Genomic DNA, 27,197 nt, shown 5'->3' with positions numbered 1-27,197 from the left:
GGAAGGGAGGGCAGAGCAGCAGGCTGGTCACCAGATGGCCTCTGGAGAGAAGTCTCTATGGGTGGTCTCTCGTGAACGAAGGAAGTGATCACCCACAGAGGAGACATGCCTCAGACTTTGCTCCCCCCCCCCTCAAAGGATGACGGGCGAGGGGGGGAGCGCAGTCTTCGGTGACGACAGCAGGAATGGAAGCTGAAGCAGGAACAGAGTCCACAAGAACAGCTGCAGAATACTCCTCAGAGGCCTGAAGCTCAACGCTCAGCAGGGCCATCGAGTTGACCTTGGAGGCAGACGAACGCTGCAACTCAGCACCCTATTAAATGAGCTGCATCAACACCTTCTTTGAAGGGGGGGCCAGGCAATTCCAGGGACAGCCACACAAGTGAAAATTAAAAAAAGAACAAGGACTCACTCGGGGGAGAGGTGGGGCCACTTCGCTAGGGGAAGCAAATCCGTCTCTCGAGAACCGAGGTTGTCCAGGAGTTAAGCATCCTGCGCTACTACTCGACAGTTCCCAGGAGGAAGCCGGTCGAGCAGTAGATTTGAAGGAAGGTCGGGGGCGGAAGAAGAAGCTTTTGAGTTTCTTCTGCTTCGAGGAATACCCTGAAGGAGAAGAATCCCTTTCAGCCTTCTTCTTCCGTCATTGCCCAAACCTTTCCCACAGGGAGGCAAACCACTCCCAACATTCAACACAAGTATTTATGGTATCACAATGTTGACCCCTGCATGCGGGACACAAGCAGTGAAAATCCGTTTCCACCGAGGACATAAATGTCCCGCAGGAGTGACCCTCAGGACCAGGGCAGGTACGCATCGGTAAGAAGGCAAAAACACACACTGTGAAAGAAAAAGGAAAAAAAATAGTAAACAATGGCTGTCCAGAAAATTTGGTGAGGAGGAAGAGCGTGACAGCCGTTCTCCATCTGAGTTAAAAGCAAAGTGAGTTACAGTTACAGGTGTGTGAGTGAGAGGGGTAGCTACTACCCTGCTAACTAGCAGGTAGGTGGTTAACCCTCGCTAAAAATCTAATGGCTCGTTTTTAAGCTTCGCCAATAGTAATACCCCTTATAAATAGCGTTGGTTTGTATGCCAGTTATGGAACAAACTATTGTTAAACTCACTTGACTTTTGGAGCAAATATTGTAATGATGAATGATGAGGATGATGATATTTAAACTAACTTACTGCATAGTGAACACTTAGAAAACATGTTCTATATGTCCACTTATATATTTAGCTACAAACATCAACACATAAATACCATTTTCATGAATAAAAGCAGATCTTAGATGTGGCAGAAACTTTGAAAAAGGGACATATACATAAAAGGTTAATGTTATCCAACATAAAACCCCGAATCTTACGCAGCATAAAGTAAAGCAACATGTGAATGCACGCTAATGCATTGTACTAATACTGGTGGTATGGGAAAGTAAGTACATTTGACAAGAGGGGTTGTTTCTGCTATTGGGAGACTGGAGTCTGGAGTGATGGAAGGAGAATTTCCATGAATCAAATACTGGCTTCCATGCAAGTTAAATTTAGGATGGAAAATAAACATTTCAGCTTCAAGTGTGTTATTATATGCATTAATTACTCTATACAAGGGGGGAGGGGGTACTTATTGTTTGTGTATAATTCACATAGGTAAATAATGGACAGGGTCAGACAAGGATTTTTCTGTGTGAAGCAGGAAGGAACCCATATCAAGAAGGTAAATATTACAAGTTTAGCACTGGTAATTGAAAAGAGATTTCCAAAACTTAGAATCTAGGCTTAGATAAAACTTAAGTCTCTGCATAGGTATTTACTGTATTGCACAGTATAACAATTATTGCTGAGAAAGATCTGGAAAAGCTGTTACCAAAGTTATTTTTGTCATTAGGAAAGTAATATGTAACAAGCTAACATTTAAAGAACATTCTCGTGCCATTAGAAAACAACAAAGTTACTCTGCCGTCACTGCAAAATAAAAAGTCAAAGATGATATTTTGGCAAGACTACTGGTCTACAGGCTGTCTTTATTGATGAGGCATCCTCTCAACACTGTTTACTAAACATCTTTGACCCATAAAATCAAGAAAGGAAAACTTCCTACGTGGACATCAAATGAGTGCCCTTAGCAAGTCCGGTCACAAGTATCATACTGTACTGTCTGTTCAGTGTTCTACCTACTTTCTCCCGTCATTCAGGAAATAGTCTTTCTGCTTCAACTTGGCAGTATTGCTAAAGTTAAACTAAACTATTTCTATAAATAAAACAAGAACTATTTTCATTTATTCCTATAAATGATACATAGACTAATAACTATTCTAATTTTGTAAGATGAAGTGGCCCACTCCCAATCATTTATTCCCAAGTTTCTTTCAATTTGAATGTCTTAGCTTTGTGTTTCTTTTCCAGCTCTAAAATGTACTTTGATTAAATCTTGGCTTCAGTTACTTATCTGTAATTTTCTTTTTATCTTTTTGGTTCAATCACTTTGCATTCTCATTGGCAGGTGGTATTCTTTTAAGATAGTTTCAACAGGGAACATTGACCCTCTCTTGATTCTTGCCTTTGCTTTCCATTTCTATGCATTAAATAATTTATTTTCAAAGAATTTTTCCACTCTATTAAATACTCTGAATTTAATTTTACACAATTCCAAAGTAAATCCTTGTTTCTTAATTATATAAAAATAAAAATAAATTTTTTTCCTTGTGAAAAAATTATATTAGTAAAGTTTTTATTTTCTTTAAAAATAATTTCTGATAAAATAAAAATCTAATTTATTCACCATGCTTGCATCATTATATATCCTCATAAGAAATTATATTTTACTACCGAATTACAAACATCTAATTAAGTTGCTTCTAGCTTAACGACCTCACAAAATTCTTATGGTAATTTGTATTTTTCCTAACTACACAAACCTGAGTCCTTTAATAGGAGCATGCTTACAGCAAATCTGGATAGGACTGTTAAAACTTAACAAGTTGGCTGTAGTTACACTCAGGTGCAAGGAAGCCTGGCCCACCCAAAAGGCCTCTGAGCTCCCACTTTGATCTTAAACCTCGGCATTGTGGAGTGGTTAAGATGAGAAATGTAACTCAAAGTACTAGGGTTTGTATAGTTGGGAAAATTACAAATTACACTATTATTAAAAATTTTAGATTTATTCCTGTACAAATACAAGTTTTTGTTCTATGAAATTTTTTCTTATACAAAGACAAACTTTTGTTCTCTGAGATTTGTTCCTATACAAATACAAAGCTTTGTTCTCAGAGATTTGTTCTTATACACATACAAAATTTCATTCTCTGAGATTTGTTCCTATACAAATACAAATTTTTGTTCTCTGAGATTTGTTCTTACACAAATACAAACTTTCATTCTCTGAGATTTGTTCCTATCCAAATACAAACTTTTGTTCTCTGAGATTTGTTCTTATACAAATTCAGAATTTCATTCTCTGAGATTTGTTCCTATACAAATACAAACTTTTGTTCTCTGAGATTTGTTCTTATACAAATACAAAATTTCATTCTCTGAGATTTGTTCCTCTCCAAATACAAACTTTTGTTCTCTGAGATTTGTTCCTATTCAAATACAAAACTTTCGTTCCTTAAAAGGAGATTTATCCTAAAAAGGGAGAAAATCCGTACAACCAAACTGAGTTATTTACTTTCCTGAGAATGTCCAAGCACTTCAGTACTCTATAGGAGCGACAGTGATAACCTGTCAACCTCCTGACAACCTGGACAAGAAGATGAGGAAGGTTTTAGGTTAGGTCACTACCAAGGACTGGTAGACAGGCAAGGAAGACCTATTTCCATGTGGAGGATGTCTCAAGGAAGGGGAAGAAAAATGTAAAAGGGCCAGTCAACTTTACCACTCACTCTAGACTAACTGTAATTCTGCTATCTTAGAAGAGATGTTTCTTGTAACATGAAGGAACAAGGTTTGCTACGCGATCTGTTGAGCAACTACTAATAGACCAAGAATACCGGTATCCAGGGACCTGTGGGTGTACTCCTGTAGGTAATAAGCAGTGAAGGTTGCCTATCGTTATCCATCTCATCTTCACCCACTATGCCCTTGACAGGGTCTTCCTGAGAGCTAGGAAGATGCAATACTGTATGACTGACTTTGTGTGCTTGAATCCAGGACGGTCCTTTTGTGACTTTGTTTGCAGGAAAAGCCAACCTGATTTTCCCTATGAAGCTAGAAAAAGGAAAAATTCCTAGATAATTTGTATTTTTCCTAATGATACAAACCTTTTAAGATGAGCCATTGAAATTTAGCGAGGGTTAACTACCCATTCTCATAGTTAGCGGAGCGGAGGTGGGGGGGGGTAGCTTGCTACCGCTCCCGCTCACAAACCTGTGATTTAACTCGCTTTGCTTGGAGGTAGGATTTCATCAAGGGAGATATGGTTGGCGGGTAGGTTTGTATAAATAGCTAAAAGTTTGTATCGTTAGGAAAAATACAAATTATCTACAAATTTATCATTTGTTCCGTAAGAGGAATACAAACCTACGCTATTTATTAGATGTGACTCACCCATTAGGAGGGTCGTCGTCCCTACTAAACTGGCTTTTTGGCTACAAGGGGGGGTCCTTATTTTAAATAGGTTTGTACCAAAAATAAGGAGTCCCTACACCTCGTTAAACCTTGCTATGCAAGGTCCACGGACTACGCAAGTTGTGTGTTGAGATATTTAGTAGTGTGACTATTAAGGTAAAAATTATTACAAGTCTTTACAGGAAAAACTGTTGTAACCAAGACTTTCTCAATACCACATCACCAGGTTATGGGGATGCAACAGTATCAACTTAATACTAGGTACACAAGGAACCACTGTTTACCTGCAGTGGTTTGAGGTCAGCTTGTGCAGAGAACCCAGGATGCTGCTTTCCCCAAGAGAGAGGAGGAGGAAGAAAAGAATAACAGCCAGTCATACCTTTTCATTCACGCAGACTAAAACCAGGTAACAGTGCCCTCAACCTTCTGCTACTTGTCCGATAAGGAGCTTGAGGTATTATACCAGCTGTTGTGCAGCCACCACAGGGCCGATAGACAACGAATCGAGCCTCCTGTGGGTGACGTCTTGCAAGCAGTGGGCTGCGAGCGTATTTTGACGTTTCCACACACCAGCCTGTAGAACCTGCGTCACTGAGAAGTTTCTCTTGAAGGCCAGGGACGTAGCTACGCCCCTGACATCGTGGGATTTGTGGCAACGTGAAGGAGGAGGGTCCGGATTCAGGGCATGGTCTATGACCTTGCGAATCCTAGCAGAGATGATGTTCTTGGTGACCCTTCTCTTGTTTCTTCCTGTGCTGACAAAAAATGCAGGCACACGGGGATGGGCTGCAGCTGTTCTCTTGAGATACAGCCTCAAACTCCTCAATGGGCAGAGTAAGAGGTGATCAGAGTCATCTGTTACGCAGCGGAGACTCGAAATCCGGAAGGAGTTGAATCGGGTATCCGCCATTCACAGATTCTGAGTCTTGGCAAGAAACTCAGGGACGAAGCTGAACGTTACCTTTCCTCATGGGCGTAAGTTCCGATCATGTGGTTCTCAAACACATAATTCCAGATTGCAGTGTACAACTGATCCCAGGGAAGTGACGATTGTAGAGAAAAAACGCATGGAATCCTGTTTCGATGAAAGAGAATACAATTGGAACATTCCCGGGAAGAAGAAATACAAAGGGAAGACCACAAAAAAACCTCGGCACTCGTGAAGGAAAGATCTAGTAGCACAAACAAGCAAAGAAAACTATGAAAGGTTTCTCTTTCACCAGTACAGGTATCTTACACTGGAAAATCTGGAATGAAGCAGATACCAGAAGTTCTGTAACCCAAGGTAGAGATCTAATCACAAGGTGTCTGACAAGCTCGCAAAAATCCAATCCCATAATGACTGGTCACACTGAGGTAGCTCAAGGAGTGACAGTGCGCTTGGAGATCAGTAGTGATATGGAAGGCCATGACCGTGGAGATTGTGTTGTGGGATCAGTCAACAGGAATGAGATGGTCTGCTTCATTACTGTACTGTATTATGTTTGCACTGCTCATACACTCAACCCATTCTTGCTGGGTTGTCATCTCTGGAACTCTTTGAAGAGAGGAGACTACGGAAGCGTCTATCATACTGCACAAGGATGTGCATACAGTCAGCTCTCTGTCTTCGTGGATTTCAACATCACGGTTTCAATATTCCACAGAACTGAGATGCTTCACATAACCTTGTGGATAGGACTGCTGCAAGCCCAACAGTTTCAATTTCAAACCACCAGTGCTTTTCTTCACCAGGCCTTAGTGAAGTTTCCATCCCTGCGCAACATCACTTCTCTGGCTGATTCAGTGTCATTCCCCCAGCGTCCTTCATTATGAAAGCATCTTCCACAAGTGTTTATCAAGCAACTACTATCAAATAACGTACTGCATATGTAGAAGTACGTATATATGTACATCTCAAATTCAATACTGAATGCTGCTACTGCACCTTTGGTTGCATCATGTATCATGAGATTTTGCTTTATCGAGCTTTGTAAACTATAATTGTAGTCTTTTTGTGCTTACTTTTACTGTTAATTCAGGCTACATATAGGTGATGAGCAGGTAGGGATGTGAAGCAACCTCATAGAGATAGTGATCACTTATGAGTGATGTGTCATTTCCCCTTGTTAATTAACCTGGACTGCAGTGATACTACAGCACATATATTACAGTATCACTGAGTGTTGTTAGATAGGAGCAAATGTGTTTTGTTGTTAAATATATAACCAAGGTGGCGTGACAATGACTTACGTGTTATGAGTCGTCTTATCCTGAACTGTAGTGTTAGCAATGTATAATTACCTTTGTAAAGTAATACAAATTACAATTCTGTGATAGAAACCACTTGAAAATAATATAGTAAAGTGAGTTATTCAGGGTATTAATCAACCGTACGTAGGCAGAGGTCATTTGTTTTTGGTGGGGTTATGAGATGACTCATCCTAGGGCCAATAACACATGGTTTTTCTCTTATTGCTGGTATCTCTGTTACCTAACCCTTGCAATGCTGGAGGGCTGATTGTATTTGTATGAGATTGAGACACGAAAGCAGGTATGTGAATACCTCTACAACAAAACGAAACATAGTCTCTGGGATGGAAACATTCCAGATACAAAACCTTTTGCCTTATGTAAATAAAAGTAATTCTCTCAAAGTTTTTTGAAGCGTTTGCATCACCGAAGCGTCCCTGGGAGGTTCCAAGGCAGAAGTAGGATGAGAGCGGCTTGCTAATATCCTGACCAGTACTACATACCAAAACACAATCTTGGAGAAGGAAGGATTCCCAATACAAAACTTCTAGAACCTACTAGGATCATCTTCCCAAGGTAAGTAACGGTGGTTCTCTCAACATGCGAAGCCTTCATGTTACCAAGAATCCCTCAAATGTCTTGACAGAAGAGGGCAAGTCCAACTGCCATGGTTCAGACCAGCAGTGCTTGTGATTAGCTTTGCATGGGACCTAGCACTGGTAGCAGAAGGGTAAGTTCCTGTACCTGGTACCAAAATACCTTCCTGGAGAGGGGTGGGTTTTGGTACAGTGCTGCTACTTTCACCAAACCATGTAGAGATGCTTGTGGAGGGTTAGTCAGCAGAAGACCAGCAAGGAAGAAGACTATGATGAGACAGTCTGCCGACATCATCATGCTCTTGTTCGTCGAGAGACGGATTGTGTAGATTCCAGTTCCATAAAAGTTTAATTAGCAGGAGGCAGATGGCCCTGCCAATGTCATAATGCTCATGCTTATTGATTGTGGAAACCGAGTACATGAATCTCAGGTGTGTGTGGAAGGCTGTGTCAAGAGCTGTCTCAATGACGATTTCAAAATAGTCAACTTACATTCTCCCGCTAATCAACAATAGAGGAGCTCATTCACTACAATCCTTCTGCTAGCCTGTTGTCTTTCTTGGTGGTAATTTTGTCTTCTTTATTCCAGAAAAAGGCAGATGAGGGTATGAGTGACCAAGTTTTTTTTTTTATGTTGGCTACCCCCCAAAATTGGGAGAAGTGTCTTGGTAGATAGATGTGGAGCCCAGTGCTGGGTATGACCTTGGTACATAGTGCTCTTTCTAATATAGTACATACGCAAAGAGAGATCATCGGAGATACAGTTACGTTGATAGGTCATTTTAGACAACATCTTGTTCGGGCGAAGTGGCAGTGCTCAGTCGAAGGTACAGCATTTGGCATCAGACCGAGAGTTAGTCATGACAACATATCTTTCCACTGTAGGATAACTTTCAGCAACATTCCTCCAGGTACAGGACTGAACAAAGGAGCGGAAGCAACAGGTACTGATGTTTCTTCCCATTATAGCACAACACTCGGCAAGTATGCTTCCTTTTATCTCCAAAAAGAGGGAGAGTCATCCAGGGAGGGGAAAGAAGGGCAGTGCCATTCATCCCAACCAACAGTGCATGTATTGAGCACCATATAAGAGTACCACATTCCAATGTTATTTTCCGTTATGGGACAACTCTAGGCACTTACTTCTCCCAGTATGAGACCGAGCAAAGGTAAAAGGTGTGAGAACACCAATACCGAGTACAGTACAAAGACAACTCCTCTACAAAGCATTATGTTGTCCTTTTTGTCACAAGGCCACACAAGCAAGGGCACAAACAAAAAACAGGAATGCTGTCTAACAGCAACAAGAATGTGGATATTGGCAGGTTTACACAGAAAAATGTCAAACGGCTACAGTTATTTGGAAACTACTGTACAGTACTGCAAATCCTTCCTAACTTCTAAATATCCCTCGTACATGACCGTTTGTCAACACATTTACCTAAAAGAAAAATTAAAAGATTAAAACAGCCAGATAAGGATACCGGAAGTATGTACTATCCGGGTCTTAAAAACAAAGTGGGAGCTCATTAGTTAGTCGAGTGGGAGGGCCTTACACTGTGAGCTAACTACCAACACTTCCTCAAGTCAACAATGTTATATCAAGTTTTGCTGTAAGAATACTCCTATCAAAGGACAGGTTTGTAATCGTGTAAGAACAAATATATATGAGAGAGAGAGAGAGAGAGAGAGAGAGAGAGAGAGAGAGAGAGAGAGAGAGAGATACTCTGTATCTTCTAACTTTGACCAAGGTTAACATACATAAAAGTTGAAAGGTCCTAACGTAGCATTATGAAAAAAGCAGTTTGCCTTACAAAGATGATGAAAAACAAAAATAAAGATACCCAGAAAACAACTCACTGCAGGCAAACATGACAAATTCGGAGATAATTTGTATTTTTCCTAACCATACAAACCTTAGCTATTTACATGGGGTTTTACTTTCGGCGTAGCTGAAATGACGAGCCATTACAATTTTAACGAAGGTTAACTACCCCCGCGCTAGTTAGCAAGGGGTTAGGGGAGTGGTAGCTAGCTATCCCTTCCCCCCTCACACACCGGTGAACTGCTTCACTTCACTTAGAGGTAGGAATTGCCTTGGGGGACAGGGCTAGTGGGCAAATATGTGTAAATAGCTAAGGTTTGTAAGGTTAGGAAAAATACAAATTATCTCCGAATTTGTCATTTGTTCCGTAACCGAAATACAAACCACGCTATTTACATGGGGTGACTTACCCCTTAGGTAGGGAGGAAAGTCCTGGCCTTACTGGCTTTGGCTTACCAGGGGACTCAGAATCCGAGTGAGCAGCACTTCGAGAAAAAGTCCCTGCACCTCGCAAGTTCCTTGCTCCGCAAGGAACGTGCGGCCTACATAAGCTTGTGTGTGGAGGGTTGAAGTGTGACTTGTCCTAGGAAGTTGACCTGAAGTCCTTTAGATGGAATTCTAGGCTAGGACGTTCCCAATACCACCTCGTCAGGGTATGGGGGACGCGACAGTATTAACTTAATACTAGGAACACAAGGAGGCATGGTTTACCTGCAGAGGTTTGAGGTCAGCAATGCAGAGAACCCAGGATGCTGCTTTCCCCAAGAGAGGGGATGATGAAGAAAGAAGTAAGGGCCAGACATACTCTTTCATTCATGCACACTAAAACCGGGTAACAATGCCCTCAACCTTCTGCTACCTGTCCTTTAAGGAGCCTGAGGTTAGACCAGCTGTTGTGCAGCCACCACAGGGCCGATCGAGAGTGTATCAAGGCTCCTGTGGGTCACGTCCTGCAGGTAGTGGGCTGTGAAGGTCGTTTGACGCTTCCAGACCCCAGCTTGTAGCACCTGCGTAAGAGAGAAGTTTCTCTTAAAAGCCAGAGACGTAGCGATGCCTCTGACATCGCGTGCTCTGGGACGACATGACGGAGGAGGGTCTGGATTCAAGGCGTGGTGGATGACCCTTCGGATCCAGGCAGAGATAGTGTTCTTGGTGACCCTCCTCTTCGTCCTTCCCGTGCTCACAAACAGGGCTTGCACGCGAGGACGGACTGCAGCCGTTCTCTTCAGATAACGCCTCAGACTTCTCACTGGGCATAGTAACAGATGGTCTGGGTCATTTGTTACAGAACGGAGACTCAAGACCCTGAAGGAGTCGAACCGTGGGTCCGGCACTCCAGGGTTCTGAGTCTTAGCTACAAACTCAGGGACGAACCCGAACGTTACCTCCCCCCATCCCCTTGAATGGGCGATGTCGTATGAGAGACCATGAAGTTCACTGACCCGCTTGGCTGAAGCCAAAGCGAGCAGGAATGCCGTCTTCCAAGTCAGGTGTCAATCAGAGGCCTGGCGTAATGGTTCGAACGGAGGTCTCTTAAGAGCCCTGAGGATGCGAACCACGTTCCATGGAGGAGGTCTCACTTCCGACTGAGGGCAGGTAAGTTCATAGCTTCGTATGAGTAAAGAAAGTTCCAGCGAGGAAGAAATATCTATTCCTTTCAGCCTGAAGGCTAAGCTCAAGGCTGAGCGATAGCCTTTCACCTCCGAGACTGAAAGGCGCATTTCCTCCCGCAAATAGACGAGCACCTCCGCTATTGCTGGAATAGTGGCATCGAGGGGAGAGATACCCCTCCCACGACACCAACCACAGAAGACTCGCCACTTCGCCTGGTAAACCCCTGCGCATGATTTTCGCAGGTGTCGAGACATCCTGTCCGCAACTTGTTGCGAAAAGCCTCTCTCAACGAGGAGACGCTGGATAGTCTCCAGGCGTGAAGCCGAAGCGATGCTACGGCTTTGTGGAAGATGTTGCAGTGTGGTTGCTTGAGTAGCTTGTGCTGTGGGGGGAGTTCTCTCAGGAGTTCCATCAGGAGCTGCAGAAGGTCCGGGAACCACTCTGCGTGATGCCATAGCGGAGCTATTAAGGTCATTGACAGATTGACCGATAGTCTGGTCTTGTTGAGCACCCTTCTCATCAGACAGAACGGTGGAAAGGCGTAGACGTCGATGTTGTCCCACCGTTGTTGGAAGGCATCTTGCCAGAGTGCCTTGGGGTCCGGGACTAGGGAGCAGTACAGCGGCAGCTTGAAGTTCAAAACTGTCGCAAACAGGTCCCCTGTCGGGGAACCCCACAAAGTCAGGACTTTGTTGGCTACTTGAGGATCCAAAGACCACTTGGTACTCACTATCTGCGATGCCCTGCTCAGACTGTCTGCGAGCACATTCCTTTTGCCCGGAATGAAGCGAGCTGATAGTGGAATCGAGTGGACTTCGGTCCACCTCAGTATCTCTACTGCAAGATGGGATAGCTGTTGTGAAAAGGTACCTCCCTGCTTGTTGATATAAGCCACTACTGTGGTGTTGTCGCTCATCACCACCACGGAGTGGCCTGCCAGGACCTGTTGGAACTGTTGAAGGGCCGGGTAGACGGCCTTCATTTCTAGCAGGTTGATGTGGAGGCACCTTTCTGATTCTGACCATAGGCCTGAGATCCTCTGGTTCAGAACGTGGGCCCCCCACCCTTCTTTTGACGCGTCCGAAAACAGCATCAAATCCGGGGGGAAGACGAGAAGATCCACTCCCTTTCGAAGGTTTTCGTCGGTCAGCCACCACTTTAGGTCCGTCCGTTCCGCGGGTCCCATGGGGACCAGAGTGTCCGGGGAATCGTTGCCTTGATTCCACCGGGACTTGAGCCGCCATTGTAGGGATCTCATCCTGAGGCGGCCGTTCGGAACTAGACGGGCCACGGAGGCTAGGTGACCAAGGAGACGTAACCAAGATTGGGCTGGAAGGGCTTCCCGTCCGAGGAAAGGTCTTGCAACCCTCCTCAGCCTTGCTATCCTGTCGTCTGATGGAAAGGCTTTGTGGAGATTGGTGTCTAATATCATGACTAGATATACCAGTCGTTGAGTTGGAAGCAGAGAAGACTTCTCGAGGTTTACCATGATCCCTAGATCTTGGCAAAGCCCCAGAAGCTTGTCTCGGTGTCGAAGAAGGGCCGACTCCGAGTCTGCCAGGATCAGCCAGTCGTCCAGATCGCGCAAGAGACGGATGCCGATCCTGTGTGCCCACGAAGAAATCAGGGTGAACGCTCTGGTGAACACCTGAGGTGCTGTGGAGAGACCGAAACACAGCACCTTGAACTGGTAGGTCTTGTTGTCTAGGCTGAATCTTAGGTACTTCCTGGAAGACGGATGGACTGGGATCCGGAAGTACGAGTCCTTCAAATCCAGAGTGCACATGAAGTCTTGCGGTCTCACTGCAAGTCTGACCGTGTCCGCTGTCTCCATGCTGAACGGAGTTTGATTGACAAACTTGTTCAGAGCCGAGAGGTCAATGACAGGTCTCCAGCCTCCAGACGCCTTCTTTACAAGAAAGAGTCGACTGAAGAAGCCTGGGGAGCATCTTTCTTGAGCATGGTCTCGACTTCTGCCCGAAGGGCTAGCCCCTTTACCGATCCCATGGCATAAGAGCTCAACGACACTGGAATCGCTGTCAGGGGAGGAAGAGATGTTATGATCGGGACGCGATATCCTGGGCTGATCACAGAGATCGTCCAGGAATCGGCCCAGAGTTGCTGCCACCTGCTCGCGCAACTTTGTAGCCATCCCCCCCACTGGTGGACATGCAGGGGGATTGCCAATCCTAGCGTTTACGGCCTCGGCCGCTCCCCCTAGGATTCTTACCTCCCCTGGAGGACTTTCCGCCCTTCTTGTCCTTGACAGGAAAGGGGTGCTGCTTAGACACCTTGGCCTTTGCTGCCGGAGCCTGTCTCGATGTCCTAGACTGACGAGGTTGCTGAGATTGTTGTTGAGGGCTGGAGGCTTGTAGGGCCGAGATGTAAGGGCCCTTTGGAGGAGCGAATCTTGATTCGACTTCCTCCACCTCTCAACTGTCCATTCGACATCCTTGGGCTCGAACAAACTCTCTCCAAGGATGGAGGAGTGTCTGAGCCTGTTGACATCCACGGCTGGGACTTTTGAGTGGAACCTCTCGGTCACAGCATCCCAACGTTTTAGGATCGAGTTTGCCCACATGTTCGAAACTTGGTGAGCTAAAAACTCGATGGAGCGCGTGTCCGAGAGGAGGAAAGTCTCAAGGGCCTTCCTGGTGCTCTCCTTGGACAAGTCCTCGGATCGCAACAGGATGCCCAGAGACCCCAGCCAGATGTCCAGCCACGAAGTGGCCTGCATGGCACACTTCGCAACCTTCTCCTGGCTTAGGATCTCCGTAGCCGAGAATGTCACTTGCCGGGCGGAGAGTTTCTCGAGAGAAATCCCCCTAGAGAGCTCTTCCACAGAGTGGTGGAGGGGAAGAGCTAAACAAGACTCCCCCATGATCTCTTAGTACCTCCTCTGCAGCACACGAGGAGGTGGGAGGAGTTTGTTCCCGGCAGAGGAACGGCGGGAGGAGGCGAGTTCGGTAAGCTGGCCCTCAACCTTGTCTCTGGCACTCTTCACTCCCTGGGACCAGGGCAGATCCGCGCTGGCCTTTGGGAGCTACTGGGTACCGTAGACTTGGTCCAGGACCGTGTCCTTGCCTTCGCGAGGGGCGGTCTCGGGGTCCTTGAATCCATTGAGTTGCCTCATCAGACTCAGGACCTGCCAGAAGGCATGCTTCGACTCGTGCTGTTCTCCTCCTTGTGGACTGGCAGCAAGGTCTCCTGTCCCCAGTAGCTCTACTTGGGGAGATACGTGGACGTTCTCCGGGGGTCTCGGTAGCTCCGGTCGAATCCGGGTGGAAGACTTAGGAACAGTCTTCGAGTCCTTAGGCTCCCTCCTGGGAGAGATACAGGACTCAAGCAAAGAAGTCTGGGGGCTCCTCTCCACGCGAGACGGTTCTCTTCCTCGAGGTGGGGTTCCTCCCATTGGTGCCGTGGGAGAACGCCTCACCTCGCTGGATTCTCCTGAGGACGGAAAGGCTTCGTCCACAGGGGAAGGAGAAAGCGTCTGCGAAGGGGAAGGGGCCTTCCCGACGAACTTCTTGGGAGCTAACTTAACCCTGGGAGAAGAAACCACGAAGTCCACTCCTCTCCTTCTCTTCAGCGGGGACACAGGTGCCGTTGGTTTCAGTCCCAGATCAGCGAGGGCCAGCTTCATCGCCTGCACGACCGCTTTGATCAGGGAGCCGAACCAAGGCTGGAGGCTGACCGACGCAGTGTCAGCAACACCCGCTGGAGGGAAGGGAATCGGCTGATCCTTAGGAGTGGATGCTACGGGGCCTGCCTGAAAAGAAGAATGTTGCGTGGACCTCTCCGAAGATTCTTCCTGCTCTTGGACGTGTGTAGCTCTGCGCTTGCGGGGTGGAGATCGCGAAGACGAGGATCTGGAAGCACGGGTCCCCAAACTCGCACGGTTGGGGGCACTGCAAAACCCGGCGGGTATCGCTGGCGGCGACGCGCTGGCGCTCGCGCGATGGTTGAATCGCTGGTTCGCGCGCAGGCGAACGTGGGCGCGCGTGGAGATGAAGGCGCGGGCGCGCGTGGAGATGAAGGCGCGGGCACGCAGGCGAGAGGGCGCACGGGCGAGAGGGCGCGCGGGCAAGTGGGCCCGAGGGCGAGCGGGCGCGCTGGCGAGGGGGCGCGCAGGCGAAGGTGCGCGTGGACGTGCAGGCGAAGGTGCGCGTGGGCGCGCAGGTGAGGGTGCGCGTGGCTGCAAGGGCGAACGCTGGCGGTCGGGAGAACGATGGCGCGTAGGGGATCGGTGGCATGTTGGCGAGCGATGGCGCACTGGCGAGTGATGGCGCCTTGGCGAGTGACGGCGCGTTGGCGAGCGACGGCGCGTTGGCGAGCGATGGCGCGTTGGCGAGCGATGGCGCGTTGGCGAGCGATGGCGCGTAGCGCGAACAGGCAAACGACTACGCACAGGCGAGTTAGCGCGTGGGCGTGTCGGTGACCTGTGGCGATCCGGCGCGGGGGCGCGTTGGCACGTAGGCGAGCGCTTGCGCGCAGGCAAAGGATCGCGCGGGCGCGTAGGAGGTCGCTGGCGCGTAGGAGGTCGCTGGCGCACAGCTGCGCGTTCAGAAGGAACCAACTGGGGCGCAGGACCAGAGGGCGAGGAAGTGCGCAAAGGCGAACGCTCATGGGCGGGCTCAGGAGACATCTTGTAGGTGAGCCGCGCAGGAACACGGGATGGCTTAGATGTGCGCACAGGAGAGTGCGCGCGATGGCTGGCGCACAGGCGAACGTCGGCGAGGAGGCAGAGGGACAGTGTCCCTGCCTGCGCCCAGATCCGGAGATCGTGGGCGCGCGGGAGAACGTTGGCGCGCATGGCGCGCATCAGGAACAGGGCGAGCCGTTGTGCGCAGATGAGCAAGACATCGTGGACACTCAGGAGACCGATGGCGCGCATTGCACGTAGCAGGAACAGAAGTGCGCTGGCGAGCTGGAGAACACTGGCGAGCTGGAGAACGCTAGTGCACAGGAGTGCGCTGGCGCGTAGGAGATCTACGGCGAGACTCAGGAGACCGGCCGGGCGCAGCGAGTCCAGAGGGACCTGTGAGCGCCTGTGCACTAGGTAAGAAACCTCTAGGACTGCGCGCGCGCAGGTAAGACCTGGTGCTCGAGAGACTCGCCCACATTGTGGGAAGAGCCCTCTTGCCCCGAAGGGACCGGTGCCTGTTGGACAATGGGGCACGTAGGCGCTCACTGCGCATCAGCGTCCAGGAACGGGGATGGAAGACTGGAAGGTCTGGCAGGCGAACGATCTGCGGAGAGGTCCAAGGAAGCAGCTGCAATGGTCTGCTCTCGACGTGGAGGATCCTCTGCGGGGGAAGTCGAAGGCGAAGATCCGAAGAGGCGCCTCCCAACTCCCTTGTAGGGAGAAGGAAGAAGAGGAGGGCGAGCCTTACGGCGAAGACGACCTCGAGGCACAGTAACACCATCATCTGTCCTCCGAAGAGGAGTCTCTGTCAGTGCACTCCCCCGAGGGGAAGTCACCCGCAGGAGAGACCGTTCGACCCAACTCCTCCCTCGAAGGATGTTCGAAGGGGGGAACTGAGCCTTCAGCAACAACCGCAACCGCAGCAGGGGTTTGACCCGACCTGTCGGAAGCCTCTGCCACAACGTCGACAATAGACAGAGGATCTACCTCTGCTATTACCGGCGACTGTTTGACAGCTGCACCCAACTGGATCAGGTCAAACAGGGCTTCCTTGGAGGGCGAGCCCTTAAGCCCCAAGGAAGCCCAAAGCTGTAAGAGATCATCGTTAGTCACATGGTCATCAACAGAATCAATGCCCTCCCCCAGAGCAGGAGGGGGAGCTGCCTCGCTATGGGAGGCAACGCCCTCTCCCGAACCCCGAGATTGGGAAACAAAAGAAGGGCCTGCGCTACCACTCGCCGGCCTCTCGCGAGAGACCGATCGAGTGGGAGCTTCGGAGGAGGTTCGGGCTGCGGAAGAAGAGTCCCTGGAGACTTCCTTCTTCAAGGCAACCCTTGAAGGAGAACGGTCCCGCTTAGGCTTCTTCTTACGCCGCCGGGCAAACCTCTCCCACTGGTAGGTAGGCCACTCCCTGCACTCACTACATGTATTATCCCTTTCACACCGTTGACCTCGACACTGCGGGCATAAGGAGTGAGGGTTTGTCTCGACCGCCGACATGAACGTTCCACAAGGGCGGTCGGGGAGTCCAGGGCACTTCCGCATGATGGGAAGAAAGGAAGAGGCCAACTTCAAGCACACAAGCTGAAAGAAAAAGCAAAAAATTAAGGCTGTCAACAATGCGAGGGCGAAGCAGAGACATCTGCTCATCGCCCGAGCCAAAAGTGAAGTAAAGTAGTTCACCGGTGTGTGATGGGGGGAGGAGTAGCTAGCTACCACTACCCTACCCCCTTGCTAACTAGCACGGGGGTAGTTAACCCTCGTTAAAATTCTAATGGCTTGTCATTTCAGCAACGCCGAAAGTAAAACCCCATGTAAATAGCGTGGTTTGTATTTCGGTTACGGAACAAAACTAAATTAATACAGGTACTGCCATAACATCACTCCAAATTAAAACTATCATCAAACTTACAATGAAAATTACTCCCTTGCAACTATAATATCAAGCAAATTAATTGCTACCCAGACATGAAAATTCAATACAGTAGTTTTCATTTTGATTTAAGCATCACACTGCAAGACTATCAACTAACAATAAATATTCCTATTGTTACAGACTGACATACAGAAACTGACCTACATTCACAACTTTATCTTATGAATATTTCAGGAATCTATCACTCACTTGAGAAGAGTGTTTGTCACATCCAGGGTTACTAGTCGCAGCATTGCAAACTCCTCTGGGAAAGCCAGCAGTCACCTTACCCTTACTGGAAAAAAATTCAACAAAAAGAAAATTCAGACTAACTCTAACCTAATTGTTCTCCTATCTTCCCCCATTTAAGGTATATCCATAACATATGCAATACACTCTTAATTGCAGTGGAAAATACTTCCATTAATATCCTTTTGAGCCTGTTCACAATGGATGCAAAGTTTCAATCTTGATAATCACCAACTCTGCAATGCAGTTTTCAAAATCACTGTGCTCCCAGTTTTCCAAGGAATATGCTTCCTATAACTGCACACTAAAAATATGTACAATAAAGACAAATACACTAAACCTTATAATCTTAAAAGGTTGTTACTTAATTATATTTAATAAGTCGATATTACGGAGCTATTTACATGAATAAGCCTCATTCAAGCATACACAGCATGTGCTGAGATGACTATTAAGATGGTTAATGGGGGGCTGGAATTACTTGGAGATTGCTGCATTAAGGAAAACTTTTACTAAAGGTAGTATGTATCACAACCCTAATCAAAATAAACCAAAAATTTTGAATAATTTTGTGTTCTCTCTTTCTCTCTCTTCCCTTCTCCTCCATTCTTTAAAAAACAACACTATTCTCTTTCTCAACTGACATTGATGTCATTGTTTATTATACCAAAAAATATGTATTAAGGCCTGTTCTTATAAAAATAAATCGGTCCACATTTACCTACCCTGTGCAGTTAGTACTCTAATAGCCACTCCAAAAAAGGTAGAACACCACCACTTTCCACTGGCCAAGCATAAATCCAGAAAACAGCACCTGTAGCTCTTCTCATGTCAATCCCTCTGGGGTCCAAGTTAATCAGCAGAAACGCCTATATCTTATGTTGCTTTTACATTTACTCAAATCCAGATCTATTATAACAATTTTCCAATCATTTATCATTCTAAGTAATTGTTCAGTGGCTACTTTCCTCTTGGTGAGGGTAGAAGAGACTCTTTAGCTATGGTAAACAGCTCTTCAATGAAAATGACACTCGAAAATCAAACCATTGTTCTCTGATATTGGATAGTGCCATAGCCTCCGTACCATGGTCTTCCACTATCTTGGGTTAGAGTTCTCTTGCATGAGGGTACACTTGGGCACACTATTCTATCTTTTTTACTTCCTCTTGTTTTTTAAATGGTGTGTTGGGCAGGCTTAATAGAAAGGCCATGAATGCCCGGTGGTTTATCAAGAGGTTGTCTTTTCCTTAACTGTTTCTTTTTCTTTTCAAAACCATCCTTACTGTCCTCCTTTCAGTTGAAGTAGCTATCCTGGAGGGTATTTACCCTTACATTGGTGTATCAGCTCCTCCATGTTGACGAGTTTTTCTGTCTTTTTTTTCTATAGTCTATGGGTTTGATAAATCACTTTATTCATATTTCTATACATATTGCTTTTATCATCATTCTTTTTAATTTATTTTTTAAGTATGATGTATCTTTATTACCATTAATTCTTATGCTGTCTAGAAACATTGAGTGAAATCCGGGACCAGTACGTTCCAGATTTCATCAATGTCATCTACTGTATTGCAATATTCGTAGTCTTCATGCAAATATTCAAGACCTTACAGTTGTGTCCAGAAAGTATGATATTCTTTTGTGCTCAGACTCTGGTTTTTAATATGAAGCACTCATCTGAGCTTCTTATAATTGTTTTTTTAAGAAGCCAATAATTTTGAAACCGGATGCTATTCCTAGGGCCAGGGGAATGCGGTGTATATTAGAACCAAGTAGCCTGCTTCTCATAAATCCCGCTGTGAATGTGGATGTCATGAGATTCAGGTAATAAAAGTTTGTGGCAGGGGCAGGAATAACAACTTCTATTTGTTCTATCTACCGGAATCCAGACATGGATGATTCTATCTTCGATTGCCTTCTTACCATTATGGCTAAGATACAAGATGATGATAGAAAGGCCTCTTTTGACTTTATTGGTGATTTCAATGCTCCCCATAGGGAATGGTCAAATTCTGTTACTTCCTACTGATCGCCATGGCTTAAGAGCTTTATGCTTTGCCTCTGAATCAGGCTGTGAGCAAATCATAAGTGAAGTTATTCACAGGTCTGGTAACTGCTTGGGCCTCGTATACAGCGACTCCCCTGACATTATGACAAGTAAGGTTGGCTCTCCAGATGGGACTTCTGATCATACCTTGATTTTATTAGTAGTGAAGACTGAGCAGCCTATCCCTGATGTATCATACTCATTTAAGATTTACATGATATCTCAAGCAGACTGGAATAGGATTTTGAGTGATCTTATGGGCCTGAATTAGTCACAATTGTATAGTAGTGTTGCTTCTGTTGTTCCTTTGAATGAGAAACTAGTCAACATAACTGATAGGCGTATCCCGTCTTGCGTGCTAAGTTACCAAGTGAAGGATAAACCATGGTTCAATGATTGTTGACGTGCCTATTTGGAAAAGCAGGAGGCTTATCATCTTTAGAAGGGTAACAGATCAGATTTGACATGGAATAACTTTACTCGCTTAGAGCTTTTGCTCAGAGAGTTTATGCTTCAACTGAAAAGGAATACAATTTAACCATAAAAGAAACTCTTTCTAGTACAACCCAGGAACATAAGTGGTGGACTACCCTTATATCTACACTTTTTTGTGTAGATGCAACAGTTCTTTCTTTACCTAAACCAGATGGCTCTGTAATTCCTTGTCCAAAGGAAAATGCAACCCTTTTGTCTGATGTGTTTGACAGTAAGGAGAGTAATGAGAAAATTGATCTTCCTCATTCCCATTTCCTGAGACTAAACTAACTACTGTAGTTTAGCTTTTTGATCTTGTGAAATTAAAGCTCTCTTGATGGGCCTTGATTCTTATGGAGGTATAGACCCAAATGGTATTTTTTTATAAAGACTGCAGATTTCTTAGCTCCAAAGTTATCTGTTATTTTGCGCAAGTTAGCAAGAAGAGGAGCTTTTAGCACTTGGAGAATTGGTAATGTTACCCCACTAAGTAAATGTGTTTGTGATTGCTCAACCCCAACTGATTACCGCCCAATTTCCATAACTTCCATATTATTTCAAGTTTTAGAACGTCTTTTGGCAAAACGTCATACAGTAATAGGTTTGCTGATGATAATCTGTTCCCAAGTTTGCAATTTGGTTTTCGTAAAGGCCTTGGAGCATGTGATGCCCTTCTTACAATCTCCAATTCTGTACAGAAATCCCTTGATTGTGGTCAGGAAGTCGAATGATTGGCCTTAATTTTAGTGCTGTATTTGACCGTCTTAATCATGAGGCCCTAGTTTTCAAACTCAAATAGTTGGGAGACAGTAGGTCGTTTCTTCGCATTATTATTGAATTTTTAAGTAATGGATCGCAAAGATCTGTTGTTGATGGGCACCATAGTGAGTGTTAAATGTTGGTTTGTTTGTCCTATGAAAACGCACCCAACGTTCGTTTACGCTGGTAAGTGTAGTGTTTGTCCAATGAGAACGCACCCAGGTTTGTTGACATTATCGAAATAGTTGATTTATTGAAAAATATGTTTATTTGAAAGGTTGATATGTTATTATGATTGGGTCATTACAATTATAAAGAGTAATCCATGTGAATTGTGATTATATTGTGAAAACTGTATTAATTTCCCGAGTGGATGGGAGCCGGGACTTCCCCTCTCCCGTTTTCGTCACGTATTTGTATTTTTTTTACCTTTGGGGAAGCTTTAAAGAGAATAAAAGTGAGAAATTTATGATTTGCTGGTTAAATGGATTTGTCTTGTCTGTATCACAATGTTATCTATTTTTTTTTATGTGAAGTTTTCTACAAAAAGGAACCATGGGACCTGCGTGCTCCCCCAAGCTTTTGTTTGAATCTGTAGTAGAGAGTAGAGAGGAATAAACGAGAAAACGAGAAGGTCGTTTCCTTTCTCCCGTAGTTTATTTTTGAGTGTTACGAGAAAATTGAGGAGGCTATGCCTCAAACTGAGGGGCTTATGGCCCAAATACAACATGGTGCCCAGACCCGGGAATCAGATGAGAGCGAGGCTGAATTTACTGGATTCCCCAACGACATAAATCAACTTAGGAGAGCAGTGCTGCAGAGAGAGAAGGCAACAATATGGCTGCGTTGTGCCTCAGAAGATTTGACCAGAGCCATGGCCGGTAATCCGACCTGGCATGAAATTACAAGTCTCGTAAAAGACTACAATAATAAGAAGGCCGACTGGGAAGAAATAATTCAGCGAGACCAGAATTCTATAGAGGATGTTGACGAGCTGCAGAGAAGAATACTAGAAGACCACCATTTTCTGCAAGAGGTAAGAAAAATCCATACTGAAGCAGCAGCTACCTTAGAGAGGCTGGGCAAGGACAGAAACTTGGTTGCTAATAGGTCCAGTGAAGATATTAATTCAGGCAGTGAAGTCGGTAATGAGGGTTTTAGTGTGCAATTGCCTAAACTCCAGCTAGTGAAATTTGGCGGGAAAATAACAGAGTGGCGGCCATTTTGGGACCAATTTATGGCACTTGTGGACGATCAGCCTATGCCTCTTGTTTCCAAATTTATGTATCTTCAATCTGTTTTAGAGGGTGAGGCTAGGGGTGTACTACAGGGCCTCACCCAAACAACAGCTAATTACAAGATAGCCTGTGAGTTGTTAGAAGAAAGGTATGGCGATCCAGAAAACATTATATCAGCTCACCTTCAAACCCTAATGCAACTTAGCTCATCTAGGAGCGCAAGGACTGAAATTCACACGTCCTCTTTGCGGAAATTACAGGATGAGTTAGTAGGCCATGTGCGCAGTTTGGAGGCCCTTGGAGTTGGAGGTGAACAGTACGGGCGGATCTTGGTGCCTATGATCCTTGCTCTGTTACCTCATGACATAAGGTTGGACTGGTCGCGTAGTGGACGGAAAAGAGGAGATCTCGACGTATTGCTGAAGTTCTTGCAACGAGAAGTGGAAGGCAGAGAGAGGGCAGAGGCTATCAAGAGACTAAGCCTTGGAAAATCCGAGGAACCCAGTGTAGAACGACGGACTAAAAAGCACACTCCCAGTTCAGCCTCTGCCCTTCAAACTTCATCAGAAGAAAGTGGTTCGAAGACGTCTTGCGCATTCTGTGGAAAGCTGCATCCCAGTGAAAGGTGTTTAGGTATAACTAAGCTCCCCCTTGCAGAAAGAGAAGAAGCCGTGCGTAATCGGCGTTTGTGTTTTAAGTGTTTATCTAAAAGCCATTATGCCAAGGCCTGTTGGGCTAAGTGTTCAAAGTGCAAGACTGGGAATCACAACTCCCTTGTATGTCGGAGATCTGAAACGAAACCCTCCGTAACAGCTAGTGAAAATAACCCTGTAGTAGAGGGAGTGCAAGAGGGGTCAAATTCTGTGACCCATGTGGGGGTAGCACCTTGTGAGGTGAAAAACAAGGTTAATTCAAGGTGTTGTGTATTGCAGACGGCCCAAGTCAGGGTAGTAGGCCATCAGGGTATCACATTTGCTACTGTAATGTTTGATACGGGGTCAGATCGGTCTTACATTTCAAGGGAACTGGTCAAATGGGTCAAGCCTAAGTGGCTGACTTCTGAGTATTTATCATTTTCTGCCTTTGGTGGAGGGAAAGCCTCTAAGGCAGATTTGTGTAGTATTTATGAAATAATGAGTGTAGGGGCAAATGATCACAAATATAGTTTTAAGGTTGCTGAGATTGATGTAATTTGTCCTCCATTATCTAGGTCCAAAGTGGACCCTAAGTGTTTAGAACCTTTTTCTCACCTTAAGTTGATCGATGAGTATGGATCCCATCGAAATTTACATATTGATATGTTGATAGGCCTTGATTTATATTGGAAGATGATGATCCCCAACCAGGTTATGTATCATGACGGGCTTGTGGCCCAGGAGACAATTTTTGGTTGGATTTTGTCCGGATCCTTTAATAGGTCTGAAGGTAATATTGGTGTAAGTGTACAATTGTTAGCAATTGAGAATGTACAAGAGTGTAGTTTGGGTCAATTTTGGGATCTAGAGTCTGTTGGCATAAAACCCAACGAACTACATTCTGAGGCGATGAACCCTGACCCAGTCTTGGTTCAATTTGAGGATTTGGTAAGTTTTAAAGATGGTCGCTATGAAGTGGCCCTACCATGGAAATCTGAGAGTATGAAATTAGATTTGATTAATAATGAACAATATGCTTTGAGAAGATTGGAAGGTCTCTATAATAGGTTAGGTAAAAACCCCTGTCTGCAGGAACAGTATTTTAAGGTGTTTAATGAGTATGAAAAGGAGGGTATTATTGAAGAAATTCCTTCCCATCAACGGGAAGGTGGGTATCCTATATTTTATTTGCCTCATCGGCCTGTGGTACGGGAAGGGAGCCTAACCACCAAGGTGAGGCCTGTTTTTGATGGATCTGCACGTGGCAGTAATGGAGTATCTCTGAATGATTGTTTAGAAAGTGGTCCTTCACTCAACCCTGATTTAGTTGAGGTGTTGTTAAGATTTAGAAGGTGGAGGGTGGCCTTAACAGCTGATATTACAAAGGCTTTTCTTCAAATAAAGGTAAGAAGGGAGGACCGTGATGTTCATAGGTTTTTGTTGAAAGAGGGGAACAATGTTAAACATTTCAGATTTATAAGAATGCCCTTTGGTAATAAGAGTAGTCCATTTTTATTAAATGCCACCTTAAAATTTCATTTAAAGAAATACCCTCTCACAGAGGTGGTTTCTGAACTGTATGAGAATCTGTATGTAGATGATTGGCTATCTGGGGCTGATAGTCCCGCAGAAGCAAGTTTAAGATTTGAAGAAGCCTATGGTATCCTGCAGGAGGCTGGTATGTCATTGTCAAAGTGTACTTCTAATTGTAAGACTTTAACTATAACTGAAGGTTCTAGTGAAGAGAGTGTCAAGGTTCTAGGCCTCCACTGGGTATCCTCCCCTGACTGTTTTACCTTTAAGGTTGAGAACCTGGACCCCTTTGGAGATATTGTTTGTACCAAAAGAAATGTGTTAAGCCTCATAGCTCGGTGTTTTGATCCCTTGGGGCTCATATGTCCATTTGTTATGCATGCAAAAATACTGTTTCAAGAAATCTGGAGATTAGGTTTAGATTGGGATGAGCTATTACCCGAGGCTATGCAAGGCAGAGTTAAATTATGGGTTGTAGGATTTTCTGTGCTTGAGTCATTTAGAGTAGATCGGTACTTGTTTTCTGAGTCACCCTTTAAGGAAATTCCTAATGTTCAATTCCATGCATTTAGTGATGCTTCAGAAAAGGGTTATGGTGCTTGTGTTTATGTGAGAGTGCCTGAGGGGGATAAATTCAAGGTATCGCTGGTTGTTGCAAGAGGCAAGGTAGCCCCTATAAAAAGGGTTTCCCTTCCTAGGCTTGAATTACTCGGAGCCCTGTTATGTGCTAGACTCGTTGTGTTTGTGACGTCCGCCTTGCAGCTGGGTAAAGAGGTTTCTGTTCAATGTTGGACGGATTCCACAGTAGCCCTAGCTTGGATAAAAGGGGACCCCAATAGATGGAAAACCTTTGTGGCTAACAGGGTTGTTGAGATTCAACATTTGACACCTCCTTCATGTTGGCAGCATTGTCCAGGCAAGGACAACCCAGCGGATCTTGTATCTCGAGGTGTTTTTGCTGAGCAGCTTTTGCAGTCTGATATTTGGCTGAAGGGTCCTCCTTGGCTCTGTTCCTCCCCGCTCCCTCATCAGGAAGGCAGGGGGGCGGACATTCCTTCAGAAGAGATATGTGATACTGACACAGTTTGTGTTGCAGTTGAAAATGAGCCGCCCTTATTTGAATTCACCCGATGGAGTTCCTTTACAAAGGCCCTTAATGTAGTAGGTTGGGTACTGAGATTTGTTGGGAATTGCAGACCTTCGTCCCGCAAATTAAGTGGACCTTTAACCTATGGAGAATTGACGAAGGCTAAGGTACAACTGCTGTACTTTGTGCAACGAGAGGCCTTTGCAAAGGAAGTAAATGCTCTGAGTAGATCTCTCCCCCTCCCAAGGGGTTCTTCCTTGATTAAACTTGATCCTTACCTAGATGAGGATGGGCTACTGAGAATAAAAGGGCGCTTAGAGAATGCAGACTTGAGTTTTGAGAGTAAGCACCCTATAATAATTCCTGGTACCCACATTGCTTTACTGTTAGTTCGTTTCCAGCATAGGTTGCTCAAGCATGCTGGTGTTGCTACACTTGTATCCACTTTACGAAACAGTTACTGGATCATTCGCCTTCGTCAGATTGCAAAGAAGGTTTGTCGAGAATGTGTGGCTTGTCGGCGTTGTGATGCCTCGGCTTGTTCCCAGCCTGTGGGGCCACTTCCCGAGTTGAGAGTTAAGTCGGCTCCTCCATTCACGGTTACAGGTCTGGATTTTGCTGGTCCTTTATTTTGTATTGATTTTCCATCCAAGAAATTGTATATACTTCTTTTTACCTGTGCTGTCATTCGAGCTGTTCATTTAGAGCTCACCGAGTCTCTTTCGGTTGTTGATTGTAATTTGGCCATTAGACGTTTTGTAGCTAGACGGGGTGTTCCAACAGTGTTCTACTCTGACAATGCTAGAACCTTTGTGAGTGTCTCCAACCTGTTAAGAGAACATTATGGCTCGTTGACGCCCCAATGGAAGTTTATTGTACCTAATGCTCCTTGGTGGGGAGGCTGGTGGGAACGCCTCATTAGATCTGTGAAAGTTGCACTGAGGAAAACATTGGGCACTAATTCTTTGTCCAAGAGTGAATAAGAGACTACACTTCATGAGGTGGAAGCTTGTATTAATTCTAGACCCTTGACATTTGTAGGTGAGGAACCTGATATCGCAAATCCTCTTACCCCTTCCCATTTCCTAATTGGCCGTTCTGCAGGTTTTCAGTTAGAGTTAGTAGATGATCCGGACTGTGGTGTATCCTCAAAGGATTTGTGTGTAAGAGAAGCTGTGCGTCTGGGTCAGTTAGACAAATTTTGGAGAATATGGCAGACTGAGTATCTTAGAAACCTGCCTTGTATGGTGAAGGGGTTCAAGCCAAATTGTAACCTTAAAGAGGGTTCTGTTGTACTAGTAAAGGATGAACGGGTGCCAAGGTTAAGGTGGCCTCTTGGAGTTATTACTAAGTTGTATCCTGGAAAAGATGGGGTTGTTAGAAGTGTTGAGGTTAAAACCAAACGTGGATTTATATCCAGACCTGTGCAAAATTTGTATAATCTAGAAATAACAGATTTGAAGGGTGAAATGGGTAGTAATTCCCAGGAGGAGAGACTTGAGAATCTTAGACAGGAGCCTGTAGAATCACCCTTAGTGTCTAATGTTGGTAAGTCCCGAAAGGGAAGACCTATTAAGGTTCCTATTAAACTTGACTTGTAGATTAAGGTAATAAGATAGCCTTGGAAGGCTCTGATGATGATAGGAGTGTTGAGACACTCCTATGGTGGGGAGGATGTTAAATGTTGGTTTGTTTGTCCTATGAAAACACACCCAACGTTCGTTTACGCTGGTAAGTGTAGTGTTTGTCCAATGAGAACGCACCCAGGTTTGTTGACATTAT

At 45.4% G+C, this 27,197-nt stretch overlaps 1 protein-coding gene across 1 annotated transcript in view; it reads right to left on the bottom strand.

Annotated features, from left to right (window-relative positions):
* Nucleotides 1-27,197, bottom strand: part of LOC137627782 (rhythmically expressed gene 2 protein-like) — an 86,392-nt gene that overhangs the window by 43,687 nt on the left and 15,508 nt on the right. The window contains exon 2 of the mRNA XM_068359102.1: nt 17,604-17,688. Coding sequence (XP_068215203.1) covers nt 17,604-17,647 — 44 coding nt within the window. The 5' untranslated portion in view covers nt 17,648-17,688. The remainder of the gene's footprint in view (nt 1-17,603; nt 17,689-27,197) is intronic.

This window comes from Palaemon carinicauda, chromosome 35 (assembly GCF_036898095.1).
Source record: "Palaemon carinicauda isolate YSFRI2023 chromosome 35, ASM3689809v2, whole genome shotgun sequence".
Taxonomy (NCBI): domain Eukaryota; kingdom Metazoa; phylum Arthropoda; class Malacostraca; order Decapoda; family Palaemonidae; genus Palaemon; species Palaemon carinicauda.
Note: the sequence above shows the minus strand (reverse complement) of the source record. Positions and strands in the feature narration are given on the sequence as shown.